Below are 27,601 nucleotides of genomic sequence, written 5' to 3'. Positions count from 1 at the left end.
ACATTATTTTCGTTATTTGGTAACTTGGATGCAGCTGGGAGCCATATGCTTGCATTTCAGTGACACACTACTAAAAGTCTGGGCTTGGATTTTACCTTCTTCCTTAGTGCTTTCTTTATTCTGTATTAAAACGTTAAAATCCATAGGGCTGAACAATTACCAGCCTTGAAATGCTTTTTAAGGAGTCATTTTACTGTTGAAATGTAATAGCAAATAATTTCTTGCAGAAGGCAGTAAGCAGAGCTATTTACTCACAGTGATTGTAACTCTTGTATTTGACTTGGTAATAGGTTCCAGATGGGGAAAGACATGGGATTGTCCCACCCCACCCCCAATGCTCAGTGGACTGTGTGGCACCGGGTCAGATTACTACACACAACACAGTCACATACTCATGGATCCATGAAAAAGAGGATACATGCTTGCTGCTCGTGTTTTCGATGGTTCATTCACCGTGCACACGACTGTTTTGCTGCTGTGCTGGGTGAGAAAACTAAAATCCTGAAGGTGAGCAAAATTGTCTTAAGAAAATTTCAATTGATTTCAAAGGCCTCAAGGTTTACTAACAGGCATGCATGTTAAATTTGTAGTGGCTTTTTGTTTTGGTTTTGTTTGTTTGTTTGTTTGTTTGTTTTTCAACAAGAGGTTTCTCTGTGTTACCCTGTCTATCTTGGAACTCAATCTGTAGAGCTAGCCTCAAGCTCAGAGATCTGCCTGCCTCTGCCTCCCCAGTGCTGAGATGAAATGAATGTACTACCAACTCAGCTTTTAGTGGCTTTCAAGGAGAGCATAAAGGACCTGCAGAGAGGCACTGGTGAGACTTATATGACCATAGTGGAGTGTAAATGGTTTTGCAGTGTGCACAGAAACCTGCATGTCATGATGAAATCATGCCTCCCTCCAAGATATCTGCACAGTTTATTAGGGAAGATGTTGCAGCTACCAAACTGAGAAACAGCCAGGCACTTAGTTCACAGGTGTTGTCCCATTCAAAATGTTCAAAGAAATGACGAGTCTCATACAGACAAACAAGACGATTGAAATGGAAGGGAGTAGAAATTCTGCTTCATCTCAGAGACTGCCCCCATTATCTATGAGTGCAATTGTGCAGGAATTACATCTCTTATGTGAGAAATTCCTACACTGAAAACAAATATGTTTTCCCATCTATCCACCTAAACAAAGCACCTACATATAGGTTCTTGTTTATGTAAAGATATTTCATCACTGGCTGAGTAGCTTGATGTAGGTAAATACAGATGGCAATGTAGATAGAACACCTATCTAGCATTCATAGGGCCAGGTTCTATCTTCAGGACCATAAAAAAGGAAATAAATATACCGTAAAACCTTCATCACTTAAAATAGCTTCATCACTTAAAATAGCTTCAAGTACACCCTAGAAACACTGATGGCATGTTAGGGACTCCAGATGCCAGATCCTTTAAGGCTCCTGTCACCAAGTCCTGCCCTTTCTGCAGGGTCGCTGTGGAAGCCCTGAGGAAACAGAATAGGATGGGTGTGTTCATCCTGGGAGCCCAAAGCCGAGACAGATACCCTGGGAGAGGTTGGAGACCAGCATCCTTAGTGCTGCACTTCCCTCCCCCAGCCCCCTACCTCGGCATCCCCAGAGCAGTACTCCCCAATACCCAGGGACACAAAATTCACCTTGAAAGTATAATAGTAACACCTAGGAAAAGATACCCCTGTGTGAGAACACACAGTACAAGGTACCAGAAAGTGACCACATAGTAGATTGAAGCCTGTGCTGTCCTCCTAGGGGCAAAGATGGGAGTATGGTTCTAGAATTGGGGGAATTTTTGGCGTTTAGGGCTCATTGGAAAGTGAGGATGGTTTTTTGCTTCTAAAAGAAAGAATTTAGAGAAGTTGCCAAGATAGAAAACGTCCGCTTGGGAATGAACTTCATCCTTGCATGGCTGTTCTCAAAGAAGGAAACACAGCACCATTTGCTTCATACCTGTTTTATTTTTCAGCACACTGTAACTTAGGAATCTGGACCTACTACTACCACATGTGTAAATTTCAGGGAATGAGACTTTCAGGTGATGGGCACATCCCTGCTGCAGGGAAGGAAGAAAAGGCATCGTGGGTCCCCATATGGGCTGTTGGGGGTCTCACTGCAGCACACACAAGAAAAACATTTTTGTTGTTGTTGTCATCTCTGCTGACCACCATATTCCTTTTATTAGACATCTTGATGGAGCATTAAACAACACAAATTCAAATCATAATGTCTAGGCCAATGAGCCTAGTCTACTCTAATTGAGTTCAACTTGAATGGGCAATGGTTTAAACCTACCCACCCCCCAAAATACAGACATAAACACACCAAAAACCAAAAGCACAAGCCCAAAGCAAATGAAGAAAAAAAGTAAACAAATGTGCACATTTCACTGTCCTGTAAATTATAGTCTTTTATAGAGCTACATACCTCTGTTAAATAACACCCTGGTGCACACGCATGCATACGTTAATACTTTCTTTTCCTGGCCAATACAGCAAGCCAAATTTATTTATGAATGGAGAGGGAGCATCCAACAATGGGTTTGATTTAGAAGGAAGCAGAGCTATAGTGATTACAACCAATGTCTAGCTATAAGTTCATCTCTAATGCCCATGAATACATTTATGAACAAATCAAAAACTTTGCCAGAAGAACACTGCTGTTAATGGCTCAAGGGCTACTGATTCCACTGTGCCCCTTAACCAGGCAAAATATTCTTTTCTTGGCTCCCAACACTATTTATTTTGCTGCCTGCCAATCTTGAAAATAAGTCATGCTGTGTGGCGCTTCCTCATAAATGCTTCCTGGTGTTGGGCTGCTCTGCTTGTGCAGTGTCTGATTTCAAAATGCCGTTCTACCTTTATAAACATGTATAACTTTCACAGCGTGAGGGAAATGGCCAAAGGCAGACAAACACAAGACTATAAGCACAGCAGCAGAGGCTGTCTTACAGCAATATCTAGTTCTTGAGATATGACCAGGATTCTCTCTTTACATGAAACATCGCGTTCGCAATCGGGGTACAGAACACCAAATTAAACCCAGGGAGTCCAGTACAGAAACCTTAGCATCAACATATTTACTATTCTGGTTGCAAAAGAACAGTTCCCACGTGATTGATGAAATAGAATATATAACATATTAAAGGATCTAACCCCAGGCCATTAAGAAGCAGGAGAAGGGGGACCGGCAGTAACTTCGGTAGCCACGCGGTGTCTGTGGTAAACAATCGGTCACGAGCACAACTGTGCAGTTTTCCTTTGCTAGTCCAGTAGCCCCAGTCTTAGAAAGGAGTCCGTGGGTGTGGCCTTTTACATTTCAGGACTTAGCTGCGTGCTGGCCGGGGATTAGAGTTCCTGCCAGACTTCGGATTCTGAGTGGAATCGCTAGCATCAGTTTTACCCAGTCCAAGGTGTCGGAGTTTCATATCCCAGCGCTGCGAAATGTACAAGAGAGAACAGTCACGTGACACATCGCCTGGGGTGTTATTTTTATGATGCTATCAACCGAGGGAGAATCCAGGGTCAGATCTCTAAAGGGTTTTGCTACTTTTCCAAAAGTACAAAATCTCTATCCAGCGATAACAATGACACTGTATAAACACAATGCTCTGATTCCAAAAACCACAGCAGAAACCATCTCATCTATAAGATATTCAAGGATGCCATCGTACCAAAACATAGAACTAAAATTCCATGTCTGTAAATGATACAAAAGTCAACAGTATCTATACCTTCAGAATTTATATTTAAGTGGAAGATTTATGTTGGCAGTTTGAAAGAAGGGCTTCTTTTCTCATCATTTTCTTAAGACTAAAATAACATAACTTTTTAAACACTGGTTGAGGGGTTAGGGAGATGGCACATGTGCAAGAACCTGATGTTCTCAGTCCTGAGAGAGCGGCAAGCCAGGGGGCGAAGACAGGCAGGTCCTAGAGGTCCATAGTCAGTGAGTCTAGCTTATGAGTGAGAATCAGTTTCGGGGAAAGACCTTGCCTGGAAAAGTAGGGCAGAGAGCAATTGAGGAAGACCCCCTAGCAGTGACTTCCAGCCATCATATGCACATTCGCCAGCACTTGCAAGTGCATATGTATGAACATGTACATACACATATACACAAAATAAGCTGATCTAAATAGTGAAAATATAAAGGGAAAATGGTGTCTCTAAAATATTTAATTACAACAATCAATTACAGTAAAACCACAAGATCCTTCCCTGCCACAGGCTTTACAATGCATGCATGGGGGGGGGGTGTTAATTGTTGTTGCATGCATCTTTTTAAATAAGAAAAGTCACATCGACCTGTATTTCATATGAATGATGTCAATAGTGCTTATTTGTGATATAAGAAATTGAATGGAAGTTACATGGTGAAAGTGTACGAAATGATAAGAGCATCTGTACTCCACAAACTTCAGCAAACATAGAAACCAGAGGCCCGTGCTGAGAACAGACTCCTGTTTATCAGCTCTGAATGCAGTCCATGATTTCCACAGGTCAGGAGCTCCCAGATGATCTGTGGGCTGCTGGTTCAGTGACCTCATTTTAAGTAGCAAAAAGCTAATGGCAGGTGGCCCAAATCCTGATTCTAACTCACTGATTAACCGTACAAAGCTTCTGAACTGATCGACATTTTTATTGTTTCTATATTGGGATTAATAACTAATAATAGGATTATTCTGAAGATTGAAAAATTGCAAAGTGCATAGCATATAATAGGTTATTTATTACTAGTTTTTCTATTAAAGTACATCTTCATCTTGGCTGACTTTATTGCATAGTAATATTGCTTTCGTATTTAGAAAATAATCTGATTCTTAACTCTCTCCAAGATAATTCAAATATCTTGAACAATTGGCTGTCGTGAAACAGAGACAAATAATCATTTACATAGGAGAATGATAAACGATCTTTTTAACTGGCCTACTCTTAAGAGAAAGATCAGCACCAGATGTGGTGGCGCACACCTTTAATCCCAGCATTTGGGAGGCAGAGGCAGGCGGATTTCTGAGTTCCAGGACAGCCAGGGCTATACAGAGAAACCCTGTCTTGAAAAAAAAAAAAAAAAAAAAGAGAGAGAGAGAGAGGAAGATCAGCTCTAAAGAGCAACTTTGATTGAATTTAAAAATAATATCCTCCATAAGAGTCTTTTAAACATTCCTGAGTTAACTGAAAAGCTATAGTAAGTATGCTAATAATTCCAACCAGAACTGATTTTTCTCCCCAAACTTCTGACTCAGAGCATAAACATGCATTAAAATGGCACACTGGGCCTGGAGAGATAGCTTAGCAGTTATGAACACTTGCTGGAAATGGTCGGTGGCAGCGGTGGCACACACCTTTAGTCCCAGAACTTGGGAAGCAGAGACAGGCAGATCTCCGAGTTTGAGGGCAGCTTGGTCTACAGAGCGAGTTCTAGGACAGCCAAGGCTACACAGAACTGTTTAAAACCAACCAACCAACCAACCAAAACCAAAAACACTTGCTGATCTAGCAGAGAATCAGAGGTTCCCAGCACCCAGGTGACAGCTCACATTTGTAACTCCAGTTCCTAAGGATCCCGCACCCTCTCCTGGCCTTCTTGGGCACGAGGAACTCATGCATAGACATAAACACAGACAATACACATACATATGAAATAAAAATTTAAGAATCTTTTTTAAAAAGAAGAACCTCAGAAGAGAATTGGGAGCAGTGATAAATTACTACAATAAAAACAGCAGCAGTACAGGAGGACGACAGAGTTTGAGGCCAGCCTATGCTACATTACAAGTACAAGTCCAGCCTATGCTACATCGTAGGTACTAGTCCAGCCTGTGCTGAATCGAAAGTATCACTCCAGCCAGAGCTGCATAGCAAGACAGTCTCAAAACAGCAAAGATTAATTAGTTATTCAAGTCACTGGTTCATTGTTTCTCATTAGTGTGTTTAAATTCAATCTGAGAACATCAGTGATCCCATAAGAACTATGATTTCCCTGAAGGGAATATATTCACCATGCTACAAAACAGGACAAGCCATGCCTCCCAGTGGAAACATAACCGGCGAGGCTTGTTACACACAGCAGCAGAGGTGCTGAAGTTCTCCCAACTGGTACAGGAATTTAGGACAAATTCCTGTTCTGCACTTGGAAGCGGAAAACAGACTTGAAAAGCTGAAAGGACATCCCAGTGTTCTGAAGAAGAGCCACTTCTCCTCTAGTAATTAAACACCAGGTTAATTGGCGAGAGATGTGAACAAAAAACACTCACAATCAGCATCTGAAATGCACCTCACTTCTGACAAAAACTCTAGAGACAGAAGGAACTTAGTAGCAGTAGTTTCTAGCTATGAAACCATGCCCTCCACATTTCTGTAGGTCACTTCGACTCAGGTGTGTCTGCCACCCACGCTGGGTGCCATGTGTACAAGGTCAACTGCCTCAGGGGTTTAACTTTCCCTGGAAATGCTACCCACACCCTCCAGCTCTCAGAAGAGGATGTATGTTTGGTAGTTTCCACTCCCAACCCCTTCCCCAGCACACACCCTAGACGAGTCTTCTGCCTCCTATGCATTCCCCCCTCCCACTCGTTCTTCTTTTTGAGAAAGATGTGCTAGTGTAGTAATAAGAAACACAAAACCATTTCTACTGAGTAATGTACTACTTGATATACATACATACATACATACATACATACATGCATACATGCATATATATGGTCTAGGGTCTTAATATAAAATATTAAAGCCACATCATTGTTTTAAGCACCCACTTTGGTGACATCTCTTCAACTATTTAGCTTATGTGAGAGATGGTTTTCTACGGATTATATTATCAGACAGAATTTTTCTTCTGGTGCTGGGGACTGAACCTGGAGCGTGCTTGCTAGGTAAGCATTCTACCACAGAGCTAAGTCCCAGCCCCAGTACTCCTTTGAACATAAAATCCAAGCTTACCTTGACTTTCTTACCAAGCCGATCCTTCCACTTCTCAGCTATAGAGCCTTCTACCAAGAGTAACCTGCATTTTTAAAATCAAATGATTTTGAAAAACCAAAGTATATAATTGAAAAATTCAAGGAATTGGTGGCAAGAAAAACTAAGTATGTTCATCCTAGAATCCGATGCCAGAGAGCTGAACTGAGAAGAGTCTTAACCATTTAGGAATCGTGGATTCCTTTTAGAAATAAATGAACTATGATCCCTCTTTCCAGGAAAATCTATACCCATAAGCTATGCTCATATCCCTTTTCTATCCAATATATAAAATATATAACCATAGTTCCCAAGAAAGTAGAAAGAGCCTAAGACAAGAAAAGCCCAGCAAGATGTGGAAGGAAAGCCAATTCCCCTGCATCCTTCGGGGGAGGGTTACCTGGACCGTTCCTCGTCTTCATAGCCCATGATGACATATTCCTCATTGACAGTAAGTGGAGGGCAGAGGCAGCCAGAGGTGGTGTAAAGATTGACGGTGTCCCTTGGAATGTTTACCAGTGATGCCTTTAGAATTTCCTTCACTTCCACAATGGCGGTCACATCATGACATTTCATCTTTACCTCTTTAACTTTAGCCCGGATGACTGAATAAAAGACAGTAAATTTGATTTATATGATGACACACAGTAGGTACACCCTTAAAAAAAAAAAGAGCCAGTAGGCCTCTTTCTAGCCAATTCCTCTCAATTTCATGATCAATGGTTAGAAAGGAAATGACAGGCAGACATTTTTCTTTAGAGAAACTAAATGCCATACTGCCATACTGGCCTTCTTGCTCAGCCCTGATTCCCTGCCAATTTGTGTATGTATTTGTGTATGCAGACATTGGTGATTATATACGCATGTGTGTATACACGTTTGATTTTCACGAACCCACTTAGGTAATCATAGTTGATTGAGTAATCTATTATAATTCCCCTACACGGCCTCACTTTGGATGTGTGGCTATGTGTGTGTGTGGTACCAATGGCTGCTGAAAGGTATTAACTTAAACTAATTTTACCCCATGTTAGGGCCTAGACTCAACTCGATGCTTTGTTTCTTCATCAGAACTATTCAGTTGATCAGTTTTCTCAAGGCAGGCTTTCTTCCCAGCTACAACTCAGTCTTGTTTACTGGTGTTCCCCAACCAACTCCTTGGACATTCACCTCCTTCACCACATCTTGCCATTCTGACATTGGTACTTTCCTTCCTTCATACCAATGTTATGTGGTTTTAGGGTTTTTTTTTTTTCAATTTATTTATTTTATTTATATGAGTACAATGTCACTGTAGTCAGACACACCAGAAGAGGGTATCTCATTATAGATGGTTGTGAGCCACCATGTGGTTGCTGGGAATTGAACTCAGGATCTCTGGAAGAGCAGAAAGTGTTCTTAACCACTGAGCCATCTCTCCAGCCCCCAGTGTTATGGTTTGTATCTCCTTTAGGTATGCTGAACTTTCTTCGTGAGCAAAAGTTGTCCGTTAGACCTTGTCTCCTCCATCTGCCTTCCACTCAGCCACGCTGCTACCCCATGACCCTGCTATGTTGGGGACAATGTTTTAGCATGCTGATTGCATCAATCCTCTTCCCCCAATGCAAGTAATGACCCCAGCACTCCCTACAGGTATCAGCTTCACTTTTCAACACAAAGACAAACTGTCCTCTGTCTGCAGAGTCAAATGAGGTGACTCAGAACCTAGAAGCTATGTTTCTTCTATTCCTTCCGTGTGTGTGTGTGTGTGTGTGTGTGTGTGTGTGTCTCTCTCTCTCTCTTTTTTTTTTTTTGAAGAGCCACGTTGTGTAGGGATCTGCTTCTGGTAAGTATGCATTTGTACAGGAAAGTTTTACATTTATTAAAAAGAAAGAATCGAACTTGTTATTTAATAAAAAGCCAACAGTAATTGCTCAGGAAGCTCTGTCATATTAATACAACGTCCACAAAGGAAATACAATATATGCAAGAGAATCCACCTTGGAGGAGCTCTGTAGGTAGGAGTGTACAAACTGCCACTGGCAGATTCTCCCAGGTATTTTAGGTGTTCAGGATTATACAGGATTGATTAAAAAAAAAAATCCCTCCACCAAAACATAAAACCACCTGATAATCCATTCTCCACTATCGACCTAACTTTATATGGTGACTCAATGGTCTACAGGTATGACAATCTACTGGACAGAGACTCAGTTACCAAAGTTTGTAAGCTTTGTTCATGAGTATTTCAATCTTCAGAGAATTTGTTGCAACACAAGTGTGAGAGTTTGTTGCAGACAAAGTCTAACTGCCCAGCTGGCCCTGCCTGGCTTGATTGGCAACTGGAGGCCCTTTCTTTGCCTGTTCTCTCGGCCCTGTATTTTGACAAGAGATAACGTTTTTTCCCTCCAGACGGTAAGTTCCCAAGACCAGCTAGCAGACATGTTTGTGTGAGTCCTGGCTTAAATGAATGTGCTTCCCAGTATCCGTGAACCATTAGCGATTAGGGAGCTGGGCGAAGGTTGTCAAGCCAATGATTGATTTATTTTCTCGGCGCATCCACTATTTTCATTAGGAATTTTTAGCACATGTACTGCCTCCAAAAAAAATACCTCTCTACAACACCTACTTCATTATTCAAGTAATTTTGCTAAAGCTCACATTTTTTACTGACTCAGTCAGGAATGAGGCAGAGATTTCATATGAATTAGCAGTTGTTCCTGTCTCAACAGAAACATGCAAATGCATACAATAGTGAAAATCAATTATTTTGAAACAAAAATATTTTCTTTCCATTAGTTTGCCTTCTAACCAAGTGTTAGAGGGGCTATTTTCTCCTAAGAATCTGTTAGTCCCACCCAAAAACCAATCTTTAAATCATTGGTGGCTATAGTGTCTGGCTATGACAGAATAATTTCTCCCCTCCCCTCTTTCTTTCTTTTTCTTCCTTTCTTCCTTTCTTTCTTCCTTTCTTTCTTTCTTTCTTTCTTTCTTTCTTCCTTTCTTTCTTTCTCTCTCTCTCTCTCTCTCTTTCTTCCTTTCTTCCTTCTTTCCTTCTCTTCTCTTCTCTTCTCTTCTCTTCTCTTCTCTTCTCTTCTCTTCTCTTCTCTTTTTTCTCAATAGCGACTGAGGAAACCTAGGCTGACCTTGAACTTGCAATGCAGTCTCAACTGGCCTTGAACTCCTGATCCTTTTGTGTTATGGATAGCCCTGGGGCTAATTATATTTGATGTTAATTCCATTCTCCTGTGAATAGTTTCGAACAAGGAATGAGTCAGCACTCCGGTGATTTCCTGTAAACCTGCTTCCCACCTTAATTTGTAAAATAAAGAAGAGTTGATGATTGGGCAGACAAAAGGGAAGGTGGAGCAGAAGGTGGAGAGGGAGAAGAAGGAGAAAATGGAAGAGGGAGAGGACACAGAGGAGGAGGAGGAAGAAGAAAAGTGGAGCAAAAGCACATGGCCTGGAGAAACCGCAAGTTCTAAGGGGTCTCACAAGATGTGAAAGATGGTAGTGTAGCAGTACATCTGCCCAGTCTAGGCGCACAGCATGTATTCATATTAACTGAGTTGTGTTTTCATTGCCGGGGCATATTTGGGTTGGAGATTTACTGCAACAATCTTGACCTTATTCGTAAGTGCTTGGAGGGACTACAGATAGGGTACCATACAAAGCTCCTCCTTGTTATCAATTGTTGTAATACTCAGCTACCTTCTCTAAAATGATTTGTAATGATTAGTATTTTAACTTTTAATTTTACCGCCAGCTATTGTGTTAACAAGGAAGCTGGGCAAAGTTGTAAAAAAAGTTGTAACTTTACTTAAAAGTTGTAAGTAAAGATAAATAAAAATAACTCATAATTTTGAAATAATTTTTATTGTTACTGTTTTCAGTGTCTGTGTGTGTGTGTGTGTGTGTGTGTGTGTGTCTGCTTGGAGACAGGTTCTCATGTATCCCAGGCTGGCCTACAACTTGCTATGTATCAAAGAATAATATTGAACAACACAACCGATTTTATGTGATGCTGAAGATCTAATCCAGAGTTCCATGAATGCCAGGCAAGGCCTCCACCACCACTACCAGACCCCTGATATGAAATTATGGTTTTGCTTTTTATGATAACTATATTTAAAAGTTCACATGGACTTTATAAGTCTTAAAAAGCTGGCCTTCTGAAACGGAAGGCCTCCCTATCCCTGCAGTCAGGGCAGTTTGCATAAGGAGAAGTAGATAAGGAACCAGGCTTTTGATTCTTAGTTGAACTAAACCCTTCACCCAGGGACATTTGTCCCTCCCTGGGATGTCTGTCTGTTCCTCTCTAACCAAGAGTGGCTAAGATCCTCTTAAGATAAGCACCAGGGACTGCCTGTGTCACATAACAATGACTGACATTCACTGAAGCATAAAAGTACCCAAACAAACGTACATTATACATGATGAAAGAAAGGGCAGCTTTGGCTCAGTCATCATCACTCATAAAGCCAGGAAGAGAAGGGTGCTCATGAGAATCCAAATGAGATAGTCCACGGAAAGCGCCTGAAGTTGTCCCCGGGAGAGATAACATCCTCCCATTATGTCAGTCAGCTCTGCTTGTACAGGAGGCTCTGCAGTTAGCACTTAGCTTATTAAAATGTTACATTTGGTCAAGTTAAATAGCAAAGGATTCCCTCAGATGAATAGCAACAACTATTAAATGTTGCTTCCCAGTGTCCTTTGGGTGTTTCTTGTGGAGCACAATTGGGATCCAGGTACTAACCCAGAGACAAGAACTTCTACTTGGAAACTGATCTTAAGGTACTCAATGCTATGGTTTTAATTAATGAATTAATAAAACCGATGCTCTCACAATCACACACTTGAGAAGAACTTTGTCACTATGATACATGAAACTGGAAACAACACTTGTAAGTGTCCTTTGTTTCTAAGCCTTTTTTATTTATTTTTTTTCCAAGACAGAGTTTCTCTGTGTAGCCCTGGCTGTCCTGGAACTCACTCTGTAGACCAGGCTGGCCTTGAACTCAGAAATCCGCCTGCCTCTGCCTCCCAAGTGCTGGGATTAAAGGCGTGTGCCACCACCGCCCGGTTTACTTTTAAAATGCTCGTGCAAGCATGCGCATGTCATACACACAGGTTTCCCAACACACAGCAATCTATAAGCAGACGGTAATGGCATTCTTACCATAGTTGTAGTTGTTCCGGAAATAGGTCTTCTGTGTAGCTCTGACGGGCTTACATTTGCAACGTTCTGAAAGATATGAAATGATAAGTGACTTTTCTCTATTAGCAGGTCTTTCATTCACCCGTGTGCTTTAAGGAAGACTCAATATGAACTTAGTGGTGAGAGATCTCTGGGTTTCTGTGTCTGATCTTTTTCTCCTGGAACTATCTTTCTGTTGCTTCCGTCTTCACACCTGTTCCTCTGCATCCGTAGGCTCTGAAGAGCGTTCCCAATCTCTCCCACCCAAAACCTGCAGCAACACTGCTCATCGTCCTGCTTGAGCTTCTCAGGACCCCAGACTCCGGAACGAGGGGCACTTAGTGTTTTCAGAAGTAAAAATGTCAGCTCACTGAGAGGCGCTTAAGCTCTAGTGCGGCCCTGTGGAAGACCACTTGCTGTATATACATTTATAGATTACACGGCATTTCTCCACTTATTAGTTCCTGGATCAGAAAGCCACTCCAGGAGATAAACTGGAAGTGCTTTAAGCCAGTGAGCCCCTTCCACTGGTAAAACAGCTGCCATCACACAAAATGGTATATCTGTGTTTGTTGGAGACAAACTTTGTCTTTTGTAAACATAAATACCATATATAAAAATATCTGCAAATAATTAGCACTGAAATAATATGCATATGAGAAATATTATATAGACTGATTGTAGTTCTATATCTAGGAATATATGTATGTGTGATGTTATAAGTCATTTTATATATATATATATATATATATGACAACAATTAAAGAAAAAGAGACCATGAATTTGAGAAAGAATAAAGGAAGTATATATATATTATATAAGTATATGAGAGGGGTTGGAGGGAGAAAAGAGAAGGGGGAAGGTGATGCTAATTTTAAAAAATTATTAATAGTGAAAATAAATGGTAAAAAGGTATTTGTGAGTGGTGCCCTGAACACACTTTACCTAGTAGAGGTGTATGTCATAAAATCTCTGATTATCTCAAAATCTTTCATTTGCAGACAAGTTGACATCTTCAAGAGTGTATTTTTTTAAAACTTCTATGGAAACATTATACTTCCAAAATTACTTAGCTGAGAAACTGGAGTTGGAGATGTACCTCCGTTATAATGTATCTGCTTATCTGGCAGTTTGAATAGGAGTGGCCCCCTAAGACTCAGGCGTTTGAATGCTTGGCCATAGGGAGCAGCACCATTAGAAAGTGTGACCCTATTGGAGTAGGCGTGGCCTTATTGGAGGAATGTGCCACTGTGGAGGAGGGCTTTGAAGTCTTGTATGTTCAAGCTATGCCCAGAGTGGCTCACAGTTTCATCCCAGGTGCCTTCAGATCATGATGTAGAACTCTCAATTCTTTCTCCAGCACCATAGCCTCCCTGTATGCTGCCATGCCTCCTGAATGACAATAGTGGACTAAACTTCTGAAAATAAGACACACACACACACACACACACACATTCACATATGGTAAGCATTGTAAACTGCCAGTAAAGTCTATATAAAAAGAAAGAACACAATTTCCTTAGAAGATATTTGATTAGTAAAGGATTCTTCAAGTTAGTACCCCTGAGAAGGCTCCCCTACAAAGTAAATAATGAGTGTTTTCCATATGGTGACATGGAGCACAGGAATTAGAGAAAGCAAGCTAATTTCTTGTTGTTCTGTTTAAAAATTGTCTTACGTTAGTATGGGGACCAATTAAAGCAAACTTCTGTGTTGACCATTTGCTATTATATTAATTTATGTGCATAGGTATTTTGCCTGCATATCTGTCTGTCTATCTGTGCACCACATCTGCACAGTGCTTTTGGAGGCACTGGATTCTCTGGAGCCGAAATTACAAATGGTTGGGAGCTGCTGTGTAGATGTGGAAAAAAATCAAACCTGGGTCCGTTGGAAGAACATCTCTTAGTGTGGAGCCATCTCTCCAGCCCCACATTTTACATTCTTAATTACATATGTATTTGTTCTGAGTGCATGCATGTGTGCATATGTGTATTGTGGGAGTGCACACATGCCACAGTTTGTGAATGTAGGTCAAAGGAAAACTTGCAGGAGTCTCTCTCTACTAGGTAGGGCCTGGGATCAAACTCAAGTCATAAGACCTGGCAGCTGGAGTCTTTGCCTGATACACCATCTTGCCAGCCCTTATATTTTCTAATCAAAATTAATTTTACTTTAATTAAACTTGCACATGAGCATCAGCAGTTCACAGGCTAGATGGACCCTACCTGCCAGCTTTCATAGATGTAAGCATCTCTCCTATCAGTCACTGTTGTAATTGTTTCTGTCATGGTGGTAATGGGAAAGTCTCAACACTGCACATGGCATTGCCCTTTCTTTGCTCTGCAAGTAATTTTCAGCAGATTTCTGTAGGAGCTCAGTCTAGTAAACAATGGATATTATCAGTGTCTGTGGACACTTTGAAGAGGACCACTCCATGGTTGACAAGATGACTCAGCAAGCAAAGTGGCTGAGTTCAATGCTTGGAACCCACAAAAAGGTGGAAGGAAAAGAAAAAAAAAAAAAAAACAATCCCCAAGGTTGCCCTCCTTCACACATATCACATCACATATCACACACACACATACACACACACACACACACACACAGAGACAGAGACAGACAGATAGAGGGAGGGAGAGGAAGGGAGAGGGAGAGAAACAGAGAGAGAGAGAAACACACACACACAGAACAATAGGATTTTATAAAGACAACTACTTCAAAAATAATGCTCCTATTATTAAAATGTTTGTATTACCTTTTAAAGAAAATTAAGTTACCTAGGTCTTACCTTGTTAGCTGTATGATTTTTTTCTAATATGTTGTAATATTGTACATTTTATAAAGGTCTCCTAAATATGAGAATATTTCTGAAGAAAAAAAATGCTATGGACTGGCGAGATGGCTCAGTAGGTAAGAGCATTGACTGCTCTTCCGAAGGTCCTGAGTTCAAATGCTCACAACCACCCATAATGAGATCTGACGCCCTCTTCTGGTATGTCTGAAGACAGCTAAAGTATACTTAAGTATAATAATACATAAATCTTTGGGCTGGAGCGAACAGGGATTGAGCGAGCAGGGTTGACCAGAGTGAGTAGGGCCAACTGGAGTGAGCGGGGTTGACTGGAGGAAGCAGAGGTCCTAAAAATTCAATTCCCAACAACCGCATCAAGGCTCACAACCATCTGTACAGCTACAGTGTACTCACATACACAAAATAAATAAATCTTTTTTAAAAATGCTGTAGCTTGAATTTACAAATTATCCTCATAAAAATACATTTGTTATTTCTCTACTTAGAAGTACATGAGTGTCACCAAAATGCCTGCAAGGACTAAGATTTTAGCTGAGCACTAGACTGCTTAACAAGCTGGAAAGTGTCTTGGATTTGGTCCCCAGCATTGCAAAAATAACGTTAAAATAATACATGTCCATAAGTTAGTTATGCATTTCTAATCTTCAGAAACTGCTTATGCTCTAATTATTAAAAATTCAGTCAAAAACTATCTACCAAGTGCCACTGAATCGAATCTAATTTGATAGTGTTATCCATGTAACTTTGCCTGAAGCATAAACAAATACATGACATCAAACTTACAAGGCAGAGGTACTTCTTAATTGCATTGTAAAATGACTTAGGAATATCTCAGGAGGACATTTACGTAGTGCTGTGTACAGTTGCCTCTGCAGAAATTATTGCCTAAAATCTAATGAGCTAGGCAAATATGGCCTTGGGGCCAGAGGTTGTTCTTCTGCAACATACTCATTACTCTTACTGGTCACAAAAGGAATTTTATCACACTGCATAAAAATATGACCTAATTTTCTGCCCTAATTCTTAGCTTCTGGTATAAGCAAATACCTATCTAATTTGACTAATAGTTCAATATATTATCAACAGTGTAAGTAGAATTTTACCTCCACCAAGTACAAATGTATCATTTCCTTCCACTTACTTAAAATCATTTAATCCAAATGTATTCATACCTTACATTAATAGAGCCAAAGTATTATCTCTGTCCTAAATCATACAAACACATACTCACACACACACACACACTCATGCACACACATTTGCATGCGCATACTCACACTTACATCCACAAAGCCTAGGGGAAAAAAAGCCATGGAAAGAGAACCTGCATGCATCATCTTTTGCAATTTTTTGTGTCCACCACCATAAATAAAGCTGTGACCATTTATTTTTTTCTATCAGCAGTTTGATTTCTTTATTCTTGGACTTTTTATTGAGCCAGTAGGATTACCATTCCTATTGATGTAACTGTTAGTGTTCTTCCCCTCCCAGCTTCCGGTGAGACCAGAACTTAAAGTCTTGGGTTCTTTGATGACAAAATGAAATATAATACTGGTCTTTGCATAAAAACATTACATATCAAGAGTGAAATCTTATAAAAGAATTCACTCTTGATATGTAATGTTGGAGCTGCTCAGAGGGGCTGGAGAGATGGCTCAGAGGTTAAGAGCACTGACTGCTCTGCCAGAGGTCCTGAGTTCAATTCCCAGCAACCACATGGTGGCTCACAAACATCTGTAATAAGATCCGATGCCCTCTTCTGGTGTGTCTGAAGACAGTTAGTGTATTCATAGATATATGAATAAAGATTCATATATATATATATATATATATATATATATATATAATTATAGGCTGCCTTGGTGGTTTATTTTATGGAAGGAAACTTTTCATTAAGGTGCTAATTTTACTTTTTCTAACTGAAGTGATAAGAAAGTCTTTGTAGTGGTTTGAATAGGTCTGGCCCTCATAGATTCATGTGTTTGAATGCTTGGTCATAAGAAGTGGCACTTTTAGAAGATGTGGCCTTATTGGGGTAGGTGTGGCCTTGTTGGAGAAAGTGTGTCAGTGTGGAGACATGGGCTTGAGATTTCCTATGTTCAAGCTCCGTGAAATGTGGAATCAGAATCCCCCCAGTATCCTCCGGCACCATGTCTGCCTGCATGTTGCCATGTTTCCCGCCATGATGATAATGGACTAAACCTCTGACACTGTAGGCCAGCCTCAATTAAAGTTTGCTTTTATAAAAGTTGTCCTGGTCATGGTGTCCCTTCACAGCAATAAAACCCAAATTAAGACAATCTTCAAAAGTTTTGATGTTAGAAGTTTGTTCCCTTCACTGTCTAGCATTAAACGCAATACCCTGAACTGTGAGACAGAGAGTAGCACTCATCCATGAGTGGCCATGACTAGGGCTCTGCCTCAGGCTACTCTTTATATTCTCTCAGTTGTTCATCCATCTCTTCCAGCCCAGCTGCTAGGAATATTGTTGATTATGCTATTATGAGCAAGAGTGTATCACTCTTATACAAACAAGAAAGCCAAACATGTCCAACACCCCTCAGAATCAAATATGCGAGCTCAGAGGCAGAGCTAGCATAAGCAAGGCCCTGGATTCCATCCCCAGCACTGAGATGCCCCAAGTTACTCAGCAGTGTTTGAACTAATGCACTGTCTACTATGACTACAGTGAGACTTCTGGCGCACATAAGCCACTTTGATCATGACAGCAGCCTCACTTATTAGAAACACAGAGAATATAATTTTTATATGGGTTTAAAAGATCTAAACAATTCCAAAGGACTGATACAATTATAAAATTTGTTACTGGCTGGGTTATTGCTGTTTAGTACAGCCTTGTCTGAGACCAAGCTTAAGTGTGATACAACTTTCTAACTCGTCCTGACCTTTGTTTGAACTCATTTTGATCTCATGCACAGCTGTAAGACTATAATTAACCTCACTGGATGTCAACAGCCCATAAACCAATTATGGCTTTGGAAGAGTCTACCTTTGAGTAGATATTTATCTAATTTTACTAAGAAAGTATCTCCGGTCTATACTTTGGACTTATGGTCAAAGGATGTGGAAAAAAAGATCCACTTGTCTCCTCCCTTCTACTCTAAAACACTTCGGAGGAAACCACAACAAACTTTTAAATTCATACAACGTGAAGACCTGTAGCCTCAATTCTGCCCTTCATATATTTTCAACTGCCTCAAAATAGTGGTCGTGACTCTGTCCTTAAGTAGTTTTAGACATCTAAAAATATCTACCACACCATGACTGTGCCTTCCTGCTGTAGAAAAGACAGTGTCCTCTACTTCAGACCCCTGGGTCAGCCATACCTCCCTAGACATGAAGTGGAACAAGGAAATGGAACATCTACTGAAGTCTTTCAGCCACTGGTATGTCCACTAATTTGCTGTGCTAATATTTACTTGGCATGTCACATTCTAGGCTCTGTCCCTTGACTACAGGACACCTGATGGGCAACACTGCCAGGGCAGAAGGTACAAAATAACAACACAGAAGACAATCTGCAACTCTGTGTGTGATATGAAAAAGAATCACATTATGTGTGTGCAATGCAGGACCTAAATCTAGAAAGGTGAGTTACAATAAGCAAGCCATGAAATACTTCTCACTAATTTGAAAAGAAAGAGAGGCGGGGTGGGGGAAAGGAAGGAAGGAGGAAGGAGAAAGAAGGGAAAGAGGAAGGAAGGAAGGAAGGAAGGAAGGAAGGAAGGAAGAAAGAGAGAGAGAGAGAGGAAGAAGAAAGAGAGAGAGAGAGAGGGAGGAAGGGAGGGAGGGAGGGAGGGAGGGAGGGAGACTGAGGAGAAGCATCATCAAGAGACATCAAGAGATGTGGGAGCAAACACAAGAGGGGATGGAGTCCCAAAAGCTGGAAAAACAGGAATCCTAAGGGGGAAAGAGGGCAATCTCTTTGACACTCACAGCTGAAGTTAGTTAACAAATAAAAGGGTCCATTGAATGTAATTGGCAAGGAGATAACAGGGCGGTGGAAAGAAAAAAAAAGGAGAACAGGGCTTTGAAAGCCAGACACTTGTTCACCACACAGGAGGTAAGGACAGGGGGTATTGACAGAGACTGAATGATGAATGGGGGGCGGGTGTCTGTGTGTGTGTGTGTGTGTGTGTGTGTGTGAGAGAGAGAGAGAGAGAGAGAGAGAGAGAGAGAGAGAGAGAGAGAGAGAGAGAGAGAGAGAGAAAGAGAGAGAGAGAGAGAGAGAGAGAGAGAGAGAGAGAGAGAGAGCAGTCCCTTCAACAGCTTTTACTCTCTCCTTGAAAGATGGAATGATGTTGTCAGCTGTGCAGCATGAAGATGAGGGACACAGCTTGTGGGGAACAAGGAGAAAGCATGGAACTGATGTTTTAAATGAAGGACAATCTGTGTAGTAGATAAAACCGGCACTCAAATTGCTTCTTCAATAAAGTTTCTTTCCTGACATGTGTCACCAATTTGAGTGATTCACTCCATTGAATCTGTTAAGAATTTGAGACCAAGCCGGGCGTGGTGGTGCACACCTTTAATTCCAGCACTCGGGAGGCAGAGGCAGGCAGATTTCTGAGTTCAAGGCCAGCCTGGTCTACAAAGTGAGTTCCAGGACAGCCAAGGCTATACAGAGAAACCCTGTCTCGAAAAAAAAAAAAAAAAAAAAAGAGAGAGAGAGATGGGGGAAATAAAAGAATTGAAGAAATTTTCAAGGAAACCATTCTCATAAACAGTAAAATCTCACTTAAATAAAGAAGTCAGAGACTGGACAGATAGTAAGTACAACTGATGGGCAGGCAGTGACAAAGGAGTAAGAAAAACCAGCAGCTACAGCTTCAGAACCAATCATCAGGAAGAAGGGGTAAATTACTGAAGAGTGGAATGCTTGAGATTAAGATTACAAAGTCAGAACCATGACTACATGGCAGAGCAAAGCCTGCCTGTGAAAGAGAATGGCCACCGTGGAACGTGGCTCTAGGGGAGTGGGTAAAAGATTCTGGCTCTTCAACTCAGTCACAAACCATCCAAACAGAACAGGACGGATGTCAGACTTGTTAGGGCAGCTTTCTGACAGAGAATGGCCTAGAAATAATTTGCACTTCAGAGGGTTCATCCCACTAGCCTTCTAGAAACAAGGAGACTGGAAGACATCAGAGAGTCTACCCTCATGGCCAAGCACACCCCCTCACCCTGATGTTACTCGTCATCAAAAGAATACTTGATGGAAAAATCTCTAGAGTCTTCTTGTTCCTAGGACATTAAAAACAAAATCCATCTGAATCCTCGTTGTCTGGTCTCAGTAATAAAGCAGGAAGTGAGAGGAGAGAGTTTGAGAGGGTGTTATGATAACAGTTCCTGCAGAATCAGAAACCAGTAACTCCATCAAGCTGGGCGCAATAGTTAAATGGCTAGTAGCTCCTAATTTTACTGGTGTCATACCATTTGAAGGTGCGCTATACATTGGAAACAATGAAACACAACTGAGTAGGTAAATCTCTCAAGCATTATAGGAAGCAAAAGCTGCCAAGGGCATAAGATACATCTGGACTGTTGATCTGTGTGCAGAGAGCTGAAGATGTAATGGTTCTAATCTATGGTAGTGAAAACTAGAACCCTGCTAGTCTAGAATGGGAAATCTCTAATGCTGACAAGAATGTTCTTAATCCCAGACTCAGTGATGGCTGCATGGGTGCAATGTCAAAACTCAGGGCAGCACACACTAGACATTGGTTCATTTTACTCTAAGTAAACTAGATCTTAGAAAATACCACTAACTAGAAATTCACAGAACATCTCATTTTTCCACAAAATGAAGTGACATATATATATATGTATATATATATGTATATATATGTATATATATATATATACATATATCTTTATTTTGAGTTAGAGAAAAACATTATGAAATTGACTGCTGAGCCTAGGTAACAAAAAAATTTTGAAAAACAAAAGTAGCATAGGGTCAAACTCAGCTATGAAGACAAACCTGGAATTGTGTAATAAAGGACTCAGTTCATAGTGATTTGTGCTCTGTAAGAGGAAATTGCTTAAGATTGCAAGGACTAACAATGCGTCACTAAGAAGAGGAAATTCCATTTATTTCTTCAAGATTAGATTTTCGGAAATATTTAAATAAATGGCTCTTCACAAGGATTTTGGCTCTAAGAGTCATTCAAATTCTCAAAAATATGAGTCAATTCAACTTTGTTTTCCCTTCAACTGTTTTATAATGTCCTTAAAGTTAAAGAATGAAAGGACGAAACAGACCTCACCGCCATGACAGGGTCATGTCTGCTCAGTGCCAAGTCCATACAAGAGGGACAGGAATGAGGAAAGGCAGTCCACTGACCACATTATCTCATGCCCTGATATGTGGTGGGTCTGGGAGAAACAAGTTTCCATTACTTTTTTTTTTTTTGAGGAATAGGAGGATGAATGGACTAAACCAATGCTGACACTCTCCTGCAGGGAGAACACTTCTCCTCCTGGGAAGAAGATGACGCCACATCCTTCAAGGTAGAAGGTTTTTTTTTGTTTTTTGTTTTTTTATTAAAAGGTTACTGTTCTTGGGGCAGTGGTGGTGCACACCTTTAATCCCAGCACTTGGGAGGCAGAGGCAGGCGGATTTCTGAGTTCGAGGCCAGCCTGGTCTACAGAGTGAGTTCCAGGACAGCCAGGGCTACACAGAGAAACCCTGTCTTGAAAACAAACAAACAAACAAAAAAGGTTACTGTTATTGTTGTTGAATCAATTATGTTTGAAATATAAATAGGATAGGTGGATAGGAAATAGAAATATGCCATTCTTCCTGGGCGAGTGAACAGAAGCCCAGTCAGAGATATCACTAAGAACCTCTGTAGGCAGATGACTTCTAAGAGGAAGACACCCTCGTGAAGAGAGAGAAGAGGCCAGGATGAGATCCTTTGGAGTGCCTGTGCCTGGGACACAGAAGCACTAAGACAATCTTGCTGACAGTTCAAGGAAGAGAATGGGAAAGAAAGAAAATTGGTTTGAAGTGGCAGCTCCCATGTGTGACAGGTAGGTTGGAGAAAGACCTATGATTGTAAACTGCAGTACAGTCACAAAAAGTACTAATTTCCCCTAGTTGTGACTGGTTAATTTAGTCTCTGAAGTCAGCAAGTGTTTGTAGAAAGGAGACTAGAGGAACAAGGGGAGGGGAGAGGAGAGGGGGCTTCTGGGGGGTGGGGTGCAATTAGGAAAGGGGATAACATTTAAAATGTAAATAAATAAGATATCCAATTTTTTAAAAAGAGAGATAAAAGAAAGGAGAGTAGAGGCTAACACAAGCTGATATTCATATTGGGGATGACCGTGAAGTCATTTGGTCATGTACACACAGTACATCAGAATTTGTCAGCTGTTGCCTCCTGGGGGTGAGGGTGGGGGTGAGGAGATGTGTATTTTTTTAAATGTAAATGCTCATAAATTGGTTGTCATCACACACGCAAAACTAGAATTATTTTTGGTTTATTTCCAAAGACCAACACATTGGCCTGCGACTGTAGCTTGGTTGTTAGGGTGCTTGGTAGCATGCACGGAGGCCTGACTTCCTCTCCAGCAGTGCTTAAACCAAGTGTGGTGGCGTCAGCTGTCATGTCAGAGCTTGGGAAGTGGAGGCAGCAGGATCAGAAGCCTGTGCTCATCTTCAGAAGAGTCAGGAGTTCGAGGCCAGCCTGGGTTGCACAGACCCTACCTCAAAAAAAACAAACAAAATTAAACTAAAACACAAATGAACAAAATCCATACCCTTTCCCTGAAGGAGTTAAACATCCCTCCTAATTTTCTATGTTGGTTTGATGTGATTTACACCCCATGTGGTGTAATACAGGACATCTATTTATTTTATGATGGTAGATTTACGACAGTAAAATACACTCACAAATTGGACGCTGTTCAGAGTCATTATCTCCGAAACAGAAGAAGGAAAAAAAAAAATTAAGTGTTAAGGCAACAAAGAAACTAATTGGAGGGAAAGAATGTCTTCCCCAAATTCCAGACACAAACAGCTTGACATTTTGGAAAGGGGTCAGGATGGCGGGTATGATGGTTTGGGGCCTTCCTCATTTCCTGTTTTATCGTGAGCCTTTTCAGCTGCGACCTTTCTCCAAAAGATAAAATCCCGACTCTGAGCAAACTACTCCTACTTCTGAAACATGTGACTGTGTCAACGTGCCCCCCCCTCCCCCATAAACAGAATGGACGCTCATTTCTCTCTGTTCCCCTTGCCCCCATTATACCAGCCAACAGAAAAACATTTTTAGAAACAGGAAACTCTGATTCCAGGAACACTCCACACACTCCGAGGTTTTCCAAGTGGAGCTAGTTTTGGGTGGTTGTTGTTGTTGTTGTTTGTGGGTGTTTGTATGTTTGGGTTTTTGTTCTTAGTTTTGAGACAAGGTTTCTCTGTTTAGCCCTGAGTCTCCTGGAACCCACTCTGCAGACCAGGCTGGTCTTGAACTCAGAGATTTCATTTGGCTCTGGCTCTAGAGCGCTGTCTCTGTCTCTAGACACCTGAAATTAAAGGTGTGCACCACCGTGCCCTGCTCCAAGTGGACCCATTTCTGTATATTGTTTGTTATCGATGCCTTTGCCCACTGACACACTGAAACTGTAACCATAACTTTCAGGAAAAAAATTGACAATTCACACACATACTTGACAAGAAATTCTGACTGGCCAACTGTATTAGTGAACAATTCGTGAGCTTTTTTAGTTTGCTGTACACAGATACAACAGAAGGAGTGGTCCTCAGAGTAGCACAGACACCAAGGATGTCTACTCTGTGTGACAGAAGATGTTTCTCACTGCATCACCAGAACTTAAGATATTCTAAATAAGCATCAGGAATGAGCATCCTCTAGAAAGCAAGATGTGGGTGGTCATGGGTCCTTATGGGGCATCTGCAGGCCAGCTGCCTTAGCAGGATGGAAACCGGGTTTGTCATGGAATCTGCGGTGGGTGTGGGTGGGGTACTCCTGAGTACCTTTTCCTGTCTCAGGATCAGGGTGAGGGGTTGCAAGATGGTGTGAGGCACTGGGAAATCATGATACCGTGGTGGCACCTTGGGCTCAGCTATGGCCATTGAAATGAGCGTACAATGCTAATCAGGGCAATGGCTGCCGACTCCACTTATATTCTCCCACCCCATGCTCTGCATTCTGTATAATTTGAATTTAGATACTAAAATGAAAGTTTCATCTTCAAAAATTCTAAATAATTTTTAAATCAGTTCCTTTTACATAAATAAGGTAAGTGGTTTTTAGGGCTGCTTTTGATGGGCCGTACCTAACGTCAGATACTTGCCAACTTAATGATAATACTCAATGGATGTGGCCAGTTCCGTGAAAATCTTTATTCCTAACTTATTCATACATTGACAAATACATTTCCCTTTCACTTATGAGGTACTGGACAAACTGTAGCGTACTGACCAAAATCAGTGAAAACAACTAGGTAGAAACTGAGCCGCATTTAGACACAGTAACAGAAATAGGAAACAATCCTAATATGTAGTAACAACAGGAAGAACTGTACCTGGTATATTTAGTGATGGACAGCGTTATCAATGAAACCTAAAACTGTAACGTGTATAAAGAAGAGCAAAGAAAGCTCTTGTGCACACAGAGGAAAAGCTGAGGATTTATTCACGCAAACTTCAAGAACAGGCAAAACTAATCGGCAATTGTTAGAGCCCTGACGAGAAGCCACGTTGTAAAGACATGTAAAAGTGGCAGTGACTCACAGAATCTAGATCACGCTAACATCAAATATCCTGCTGTGTGGTCTTTACAAGGCAGTGCTTAAAAAAGAAAAATTGCACCAGCTTATTTGGTTTTGTTCTTTTTGCACTTTATTAAAAGGTTTACTGTGTGGTGGATGGAATAATTAGACCTATTCTTTCTCTCTCACTGAACGTAGCCTGAGCAGAAGGCATGAAGCAGTTACTTGGGAATGCTCAAGCATAAACAACAGCAAGATTAGGAAAGGAAACCTTGTCTCAAGGCAAAACAAAAACACATATGTGACTTTTCGGGTTTGCACTACCAACACACAACGATTGTGGGCTTTTCTGTACTCTCAACAGTGTTCAGATTCAACCCAGGCATGCCCTTAAGGTGATGCATAATCCATAGTTAATTCTTCAGTCTGTGGGACATTGTTTAGTCAAATTAACACACAGCCAGGGGTGAGTCTAGCAGTTTGCAATCATGCATGCAAGATCACTTCCCAAGCGTCTCTCTCTGTGTGTCTCTGTCTCTGTCTGTCTCTCTGTCTCTGTCTCTCTGTCTCTCTCTCTCAAAATCCCCAGTACTATTTAATTCCTTAGAGCACCCCACTTTGATCCTTGATAGAAAGCTAGGACGTTATCTCTCCCATTCTGCAATTCATTTCTGGTGATGGCTACTGCATCTGGGGCCAAGAAGTGGGTGGTTACGAACCAACCAACAGGATCTGCCTGGTCTCTTAGCACCACTGGTTCCCTAGTCAGAGAGAAGGGTCTCCTTTGTGGGGATTTTAGGCTACTTGGCATAGCTATTACTATTAGCATTGCTTTGGGATGGCTAGAGGGATGGGTTGCAAGAGACAGGAGCAGCTGGAGATTCTGTACTCTTGGAGCCAGATCTATAGTGCCCACTTCCAGGTTGCAGGCTGTATGGAAATAGATTGGCAGATCGAAAGATTATATACTCTACCACTGAAGCTACATCCCTAGATTCCATCTATGTGACAATTCCTACAGGACATTATAGTGCCAGAGAACAGCTAGTGCTTAAAAGCAGGTGAAACTTCTGATTATAAAAGATTATACGGGCTGGTGAGATGGCTCAGTGGGTAAGGGCACCCGACTGCTCTTCCGAAGGTCCGGAGTTCAAATCCCAGCAACCACATGGTGGCTTACAACCATCCGTAATGAGATCTGACTCCCTCTTCTGGAGTGTCTGAAGACAGCTACAGTGTACTTACATATAATAAATAAATAAATCTTAAAAAAAAAAGATTATACATGGAGGAGTATGGGAAGAGATGACAGAATTATTCTGTATCCTGCAAGGCTGTGGTTACATGAATCTATGTGTTCATTAGCATTTTTTGTAAACCAAACTTTAAGCCAAGAGGTTGATTTTAATATACTAACACAAAAAATAAAGTCAGCATAAATGCAGAATTCATTTTTTATGTTTTTTTTAAAACAGGACACAAGTATCTGCAAATAAAACTTAAGTATGAAGACCATATCAAAAATTATCTGCACCACAAATGAAAGGCAAGAATAGCTGTTCACTCACCGCTGCTTGCCCCTCTGCAGTGTCCAGTACTCGAATCCATAGGAAAATCTGGAAGGCGACAGAATAAAGAAAGAATGATGACAGAGTGGTTACCTCAGGACGCCACCTATACAGCTAGACTTGGTGAAGAATCAGTTGTCTCCAGGAAATGGTCCCTTATTAGGGCTGTGAGGCTGCCCCACTATTGGGGATTGAATAAGGAGGAGGTCCTTTCTCAGATGTGATTGACAGTTGCTGCTCATGAGTCAGCATCATGTATGAGTAAAATTTTAGCACTTAATAAATAACGTGTTCTTGAGTTTCATAAATGCTGTAAATGAATGTTGTATCCCAGCAAAGGCCATACAAATATGAGGCACTGGCCCAATGTGTGTGACTTTGTGACCGATAGAACCAAACACACCTTGTCAATGAATGGCTGTGTCATACTCTCCTGGCACAGTGTCTATGGGAAATCCAGAAAGAACTCCAGGCCCTCTGTTGAATGCAGACTAAAGAGTTCAGCACAAAGGAAGCCTAGCGCCTGTAGATCTCTCTAGCCAGTACAATTCAGAGATGTGGCAATAATTGGGATTCAGCATGGGTCCTTCTCACGATGCTGTAATCCCAGAAAATGGTAATGATAATGGCCTTCTGTGTTCTAATTAGGAGAGCAGCCTCTAATGAATTGCGCTGTGTACCCCCGCTGAGAGACAAAGTAACTAACCATGGATTCTTGCTGGTCCTCAACTCACACTTTCATCCAAGAGTGGTATAGTTGTATTAACACTTAAGGCTAAACGAGCTCAATGCCTCTACTTAACCTAACAAACCGGCAGTCTGTCTCTTTATATGTCGTTATACGTCATATAAAACATAAATGAGGAAGGACTCCAGGGGTTGTGTATTGAACCCAGGGCTTCGTGCATGCGAGACATGGCCTCTACCACTGAGCTACATATGTGGCTGTCAGCTAACACTATATATAATAATATATATATATATATATTAGAGGTCTCTAAATAGATGAAAAATAACAAATACAAGTTGAGTTTACAAGCACTTGACTCAACTTAAACATAAACCATTAACTTCGATGACTTTTATCCTACTCAGACTTTATTCATGATAAACGTCTCCAAATTTTAAAGCAAAAATGCAATGTTTCCATTCCTGAAGAATGATGAGATAAAGATGCACATGGCTTATATTAAATAATCTCCCTCAAGATTAATAAATTATATTAGTCCACGTTTAAAACACCAAGCAGTTAAGGTTTATATGAAATAAAAAATAGATAAATAAAGCCTCTTGGGGGGAAAA

The 27,601-nt window shown here is 41.0% G+C and overlaps 1 protein-coding gene across 2 annotated transcripts in view; it reads right to left on the bottom strand.

The window, feature by feature from the left end:
- Positions 1-1,956: 1,956 nt before the first annotated feature.
- The window catches only part of Frzb (frizzled related protein), a 33,623-nt gene continuing 7,978 nt past the window's right edge, over positions 1,957-27,601 (bottom strand). Inside the window, exons 3-7 of one of the 2 annotated variants that reach the window (XM_021154507.2) lie at positions 26,300-26,347; positions 12,140-12,205; positions 7,382-7,586; positions 6,964-7,027; positions 1,957-3,461 (exon numbers count right to left, since the gene is read on the bottom strand). In XM_021154507.2, coding sequence (XP_021010166.1) covers positions 3,351-3,461; positions 6,964-7,027; positions 7,382-7,586; positions 12,140-12,205; positions 26,300-26,347 — 494 coding nt within the window. In that variant the 3' untranslated portion in view covers positions 1,957-3,350. The remainder of the gene's footprint in view (positions 3,462-6,963; positions 7,028-7,381; positions 7,587-12,139; positions 12,206-26,299; positions 26,348-27,601) is intronic. The other variant, XM_085834737.1, reaches the window with a different exon arrangement.

The sequence above is a fragment of the Mus caroli genome, unplaced genomic scaffold (assembly GCF_978045245.1).
Source record: "Mus caroli unplaced genomic scaffold, Mus_caroli_1 scaffold_2, whole genome shotgun sequence".
In the NCBI taxonomy this organism is placed as follows: domain Eukaryota; kingdom Metazoa; phylum Chordata; class Mammalia; order Rodentia; family Muridae; genus Mus; species Mus caroli.
This window is presented reverse-complemented; position numbering and strand designations above follow the sequence as displayed.